The following is a 6,165-nucleotide window of genomic DNA, read 5'->3' as shown; positions in this document are numbered from 1 at the left end:
AGATCCTCACCGATGTGCCTGACCTACATCACCGCTTGTAACTTAGAGTTAGTGAGGTAGTAATTTCCACTGGTGCTTGCGAAGTTGGCACTCAGCCAAATGTCACGAGCATAAATAGAAGTACTCGGTGATTAAGGGTTGAGAGAACACCAAACAGCTACACTACATCACGTCACACCAATATTTATCTAATGACATCACAAAATATAAAACCTTCGAAGTACAATACAATCTACTCACCAGAGATGTCAATTTCCTCCTCCTCAGTCAGCCATTGTGGGTGAAACCTGGCTTGTCGAAGTTCTGATCAACTAATCCGAGAACTGAAATGTACTGATGTCACTGTGGGTCGGCTAGGTGGCCCTGCGAGGCGAATCTGACGTCTGATTGGCTGAAGAAACAGGCCAATTGCTGATAGTGTGTACGTGACATGGCCAGCACTTTTGATTCTGAAGGACCTGGTCAGATTATATTAACATAGCAACACATACAAGCTGAAATCTCGACAAAAAAAATCAAACATACACACACACACACACTACTGGAAGCAGTGCAAACAAGAATGACAATAATTGACTGTTGGAATAAAATACACTTTCATGAAATACTAAAATTAAAATTTTAAATGTAGGTCAGTGCTTCTGGTAGCGTTAAGGCCAGCAGAAAAGGGATTGCTGGCCCTGACTGCACACAACTGCTATGTGCATATACTAGGGGTGTAACAAGAGCTCACAAGATTAAAACCTGACAAGATTTCTGGTTCAGAAAACAAATATCTTGTGGGCACTAGGCCTGGGACAATAACACATGAATTAATTAATCACACATGAAATGAAAATTAGTCATTTTGCCAGCCTCAATATATTGCCATGTCCGTGCGTCTCTTTTCCTCATCTGTCGCCTCCAAATAGGCAGGAAGAGGGTTCACTCTGCAATGGTTTCAGGACCTTGGCGCATTTGTTCCACAGAACAACGGCATGAACGGAGTGAGCCGTTTTGTCAGTCATACAGTTTCTTTGTCTCGGCAGGTGGAGGCGGGGCCACTGGCATACACACAAAGTGTATTAAATTAGTAGATTGCAATATATTGTCATATTTTTTCAGTTGATTTCTTTCCTTAAAAGCAATGTTAAAATCTCGTCACGTAGATCCAATCTTGTGTATCATCTCGTCTCGTGACACCCCTAGTATATACAGTACGTATCTGCACTGTATACACCGACTGTATATTTATGCACACGCATGTACAGTATATACAGTACATATGAACCTTCATGTTTTATATTTCACGTGAGCGAAAAGTCATTAGCAGCAGATTCATGTGTGAGAACATTTATTTCAACCGTTTCTACCAACAGTTTGATCCAACCAGCCATTAAAAAAAAAAAATCGCTCACAAGCTCACACACACACACGCGCGCACACACGCACACACACAAGGTGTGGAGATGGGTGTTTAAAAAAAAAAAAAGCATTAGTCACATTAATACAGAAATAAACCAATGGCACAATGAATTCCTAAATTTAAAAAAAAGTGGTGCTTTAGGAACATTTCTTGAGGGAGACGTTAAATAAATTACGACTATAAACGTTACATACAAATCTGGGAGTAGTATATACAAAAAGGAGATAAAATGCTTCAACGAAGACAGCAGTATATTTTACATAGCAGGGGTGGCAGGGATCGTTAACGAGCGCGTGCGTGCTTTGTCAAGTAACAGACGACACAGGTGGAAAAGTGATGCGTCTCACACACACACACACACACACACACACACACACACACACACACACACACACAAGGTGATGAGCAGACATTTAAAAGGAGAATTCCAGTATTTTTGAAGCAGTCCTTGCATATGTGTGACCATTTCTGCACGTGTTGCCTTCCGAGTCTTGCACTTTTGTGGGAAAGTCAGCAACCAGAATGGACACACAGTATGTCATCTCATAACACTGCAGTCTCCCATCCCGTAATATCACCATATCTCTCCTTCATCCCTTAAAATCTAGTGGTTTGCGTACTGAGGAAGGTTTAGTCCACTTTGTAAACGCTCTCCATGGCAACTTTCACAGTATTTCTCTGGTACTGGCGTGAGATTGTGGGGGAAAAAAACAAGTATCCTTCATGAACCGTCATGGAGCACAAAAAAGAAGTGTGCTCAATGTAAAAAAAAACAAAATCGGATCCATTTCGACAACCGCTCCTCCGTCATTCCTCCCCGGAGTGTTTCATGTAAAGCAAGAAAGGAGCGTTAGTAGGATTTCACAGGAGGGTCGGGAAGAATCTTCATGCCGTGGAATGTTTCGTCTTTTTTTGTTCGTATTTTTCTTAATTTATAACAAAAAAAAAAAAGAAAAACACTGAGATATTATTTCCGACGCAGTTCAGAAGGAGCGCAGGGATGCTAGCTCCCGCATCCTGTCTAGGCGTCTGACAGGCAACTCTGAACGCTGTCCATCCATAGCTGAGCATTGAGGCTGTTCTGGGCACAGAAGTTGTACACTCGTTTGGTTGTCTTGAGCTGCGGGGTGAGGCACAAAGGTCAATATTAACAAATTGTTGGATTAAAACATCAATAAAACAACAACAAACTTTTTCCAGTGAAGCAAGGTGAAGGATGTGGGGGGCCACTTTTATACATTTTGTACATTAAAGATGGTAAAACCAATCTAATTTATGCCAATTTATGCTAAGGGACATGCTCCATTTCAAGGAGTATTTGTGTATCTGTGTAAGGCACAGAAGATGCCTACTGTAGCACTTATAAATCAACTTCAAATACCCTGGGTACCGCGAGCTCGCGCCGCCCGGCACTACACAGTCACTTCGCCGATGAAATGCCCCAGCAAGCGCCAACCGCTGAGACGAATGCCCCACAGCGCATCCACACCGGAACTGTGGCACTCGGCTGATTAACTATCGCTTTTGTGCTTTCATTCATATTAGCGTTTGCTTGCTAACTGCTAGCTAGCACTCAGTGTATTCTATGTATATCTATATGTACTCAGTAGCTAGGCCCCCGCCTCCTCGTACTGTGACAAAGACGCTGAATAGATGACAGGAGGATCACTCTTTCCCTTAATTTGACCATACAACCAATACGCTTAGACACAGTCAGAGTGAACCCTCTCCATCACCCAGCCTGTGTGGTACAGCAAGACGAGGAAATGGAACAGGGATATATGTACAAGTCGCACATGTAAATTTATCGAGGCGTCAAAATGATCGACCTCGTTTTTTTTGTATCGTTCGATTAATCGTTTTATTGATTATCGTGATAGGTCTCGGCTCCAACAGACATTATTTATGTCTTAAATGCCTTGTTTTCTCTAATTATATCTACTATAATGGGTAATATGAGTGTAAAGTTGACTATCGGGGTGTTATTTCATGTCTAGAGGGCTCTAACAATGGTAAAATTTGTGTTTAAAAAGTAATAAACAGGTTTTGTATGCTCTAACTAAGAAAATATTGTGTTTATTAATATTGAATCCTACTTCATGGTCAGATCTGGAACCAGCCAATTCACTGCGATAAATGAGGGACTTGCAAAAAAAACCTAAACATTTGAAAAATATTATTCAGAAAAAAGGCGTTTTTTTAATGAATTTTGGATGAAACCAAAAAAATAAATTTGGAGAGTTTTCATTCTAGGGTACTTACATCAAAGAAGGCTTTCTCGTCGATGTTTTTGGGCGCTCCCATGGCAGGCGTTCCCAAAATGACCGACTCCACGTCAGCCAGCTCGATCACACCTTTACACTCTTTGTCCTGCCTGCTCTCGTAGTAGCGCAGCTAGGATGGACAAACGGGTAGCATCACCACAACAACCATCATTGCAGCAGGAAGTTCAGTTCACTTATGACCACACAGCCTGCTGGTGCGAGTTGAGAGGTTGCAATATGCAGCTTCACCACTAGATGTCACTATTGACATCAAGCCATCCCAACCCATGGCCGGAAGAAAAACACCTTAAATTTGATTGTGTTGTCGTTTATATTTGCACATAACTACGTGGAATTAAATGTATATGTCAAACCATTTTGGACATAACATGCTTTATGTTACTGAATAATATACAGTCAGTGTATTTTGCTCTGGGTGCACACGACTACGACTTCAATGGGGCTGCAGAGAACAACTTCGCAGGAAAATGAGAATAGTCCGAAGACAATAAAGTAAAATTCTCCCGAATTATGACAGCAGCTACTTAAAATATGCTTTTGTCGCTTCCATGCGTGTGAATGCACCAAACCACTTATTTCCTCCACTATTTAGCATTAAAGTCAAAACTCTGCAGAACATTCCCCAATGGCGTTGATCTCATTGTTGCCATTCCCATCCAATTACTTGTGCGACGCCATTGATTTGACTACCTACCTGATGTTTAGTCTTGTCCAAAACAAACCACCGGGGTTTCCATGGTTTCAGCAAGGCGCCTTTCTTGAATAAAATGCCTTCAAAACTTCTACAGTGAGACATAAATACAGCAAAGTAAAACAACCACGCCCCAATGGATGATTATTATACGATACAGTAAAGTAGAGCAGATTCCCGCTATTCTATTAACGTGCTTTGTCTTGTAAAAGAATCTTCCTGCTGAAAAATGTTGAGTGAATAGACATGTGAGACAGCGACTTCTGCTGGATTCGTAGCTCCAGTACGCTTTTTTTTTTTCTCCTGCATATGGTACCATCTACTCTACATCGGGTCTGCACACCTGTTCTCGCTCTCGGTGCTCTGGAACTGGCTGTATAGCGTGCTGGTGCTCGGCCGGCCCGGCACCGGCGTGGAGGTGGCACTGGCCTCGCACTCTAGTGCCAAGTTGATGGAGGAGCCCACGCTGCTCTCTTGCAGGTAGACACCCTGAGAACGTCTCTGGTGGCTCAGGTTGGAGGACATCAGCAGCGAGCTGGAGAATGATGGCTGCGGAAGAAAAAGAAGAGAATACTGCTTGTTACCACAGAGTGTCTGTGTAATGACACTTTTCATAATTCATGTAGCTACAGTGAGTACAGCTATCACATTTCAGAAACCACTTTTATTACACTGTCTTCTCAAAGGACAATACTAGGAGCTTTGCCTTCCGGCAATAAAGATGCGAAAACCAATTCAATGTAGGAAAATATATACTAGAATAGCTGAACAAAACAGCGAGAGCAAATTAGTGCAAAAAGGCAAATTAGTGTAATATGTAATAATATATATCGTTACTTATTATTTATTATTAATTATTAATTAATAATAAAGGGCTGTCAAAAATGGCGCATTAACTAGCGGTAACAAATTTATTTAATAAATAACATTAAATTTTTTAGCATAATTAATGCTTACGCATTATGGCAAGACATGCCTCTCTATCTGACGATAGACGGGGGTACAATGTAGCGTCCCCACAGGCACACAGAGCCTGACACTCTTTTACAACTTTATTCTGACCTGAACACATCAACATCAGTGCAATTCCAACACCAGATATGTATCTCCAACTCACAAACACGTCTCTCGTCCCTTTGTCATCGGAACGACACTTCCTTATTGTCACTAGACAACGGCGAGGTGCATTTACGGACTTTGGACACCTATGGTCTACAAATAGACTCACCTTGCTCTCCAGTTTGGTCTCATTCCTCTGAGTGGCCTTGATTTTATCCCAAGTGTCCTTCCACTTGTCCGACACCTGGCCCAGCTCCGCCTCCAGAGCCTGGAGGTCCTGCAGCAGTTTGGTGATGGCATCGGGCACCACTTTACTCAGGCTGTCATAGCAGGGCCACACGATGCGCCTCTGAGATTTGGGCCCGCCGCTGTCGGGCCTGTCAGGCGCCTCCTCCGCCGCCCGCTCCTGGCGGCCCCTCAGTTCCCAGTCGTAGGACGGGCCCTCTGACAGCGTCTCCTCCGTGTAGAAATCCCACACTTTCAGGTTGGAGATGAAGGCGTATGGCCGCAGAACCTGTGCACACCATTAATCGCACCCTCATATCGTATACGGATATGTGTGTGTGCAGCGCACTCACCTCCTCATCTTCAGGTGAGAACATGTAATTAAAGAAGACAGGTGTCTTCTTGTTGAGGCGTTCTATGTAGTCCCACACAGACTTGCACACCTGAGGACTTTTCCTCTCGCCTTTCTCCTCATAGAGCACTCCTGCACTCACAAGTAA

At 43.0% G+C, this 6,165-nt stretch overlaps 1 protein-coding gene across 5 annotated transcripts in view; it reads right to left on the bottom strand.

Moving 5' to 3' along the window:
- Window positions 1-1,316: 1,316 nt before the first annotated feature.
- The window catches only part of sbf1 (SET binding factor 1), a 54,149-nt gene continuing 49,300 nt past the window's right edge, over window positions 1,317-6,165 (bottom strand). For all 5 annotated transcript variants that reach the window (XM_054800115.1, XM_054800117.1, XM_054800116.1 and 2 more), the window contains 6 exons: window positions 6,019-6,149; window positions 5,610-5,954; window positions 4,725-4,930; window positions 4,385-4,472; window positions 3,668-3,799; window positions 1,317-2,525 (listed from right to left, as the gene is read on the bottom strand). In XM_054800115.1, the coding sequence (XP_054656090.1) occupies window positions 2,427-2,525; window positions 3,668-3,799; window positions 4,385-4,472; window positions 4,725-4,930; window positions 5,610-5,954; window positions 6,019-6,149 (1,001 nt within the window). In that variant the 3' untranslated portion in view covers window positions 1,317-2,426. The remainder of the gene's footprint in view (window positions 2,526-3,667; window positions 3,800-4,384; window positions 4,473-4,724; window positions 4,931-5,609; window positions 5,955-6,018; window positions 6,150-6,165) is intronic.

This window comes from Dunckerocampus dactyliophorus, chromosome 15 (assembly GCF_027744805.1).
Source record: "Dunckerocampus dactyliophorus isolate RoL2022-P2 chromosome 15, RoL_Ddac_1.1, whole genome shotgun sequence".
Lineage (NCBI taxonomy): Eukaryota > Metazoa > Chordata > Actinopteri > Syngnathiformes > Syngnathidae > Dunckerocampus > Dunckerocampus dactyliophorus.
The sequence above is the reverse complement of the archived record's forward strand: the minus strand, read 5'-3'. Positions and strand labels throughout refer to the sequence as shown.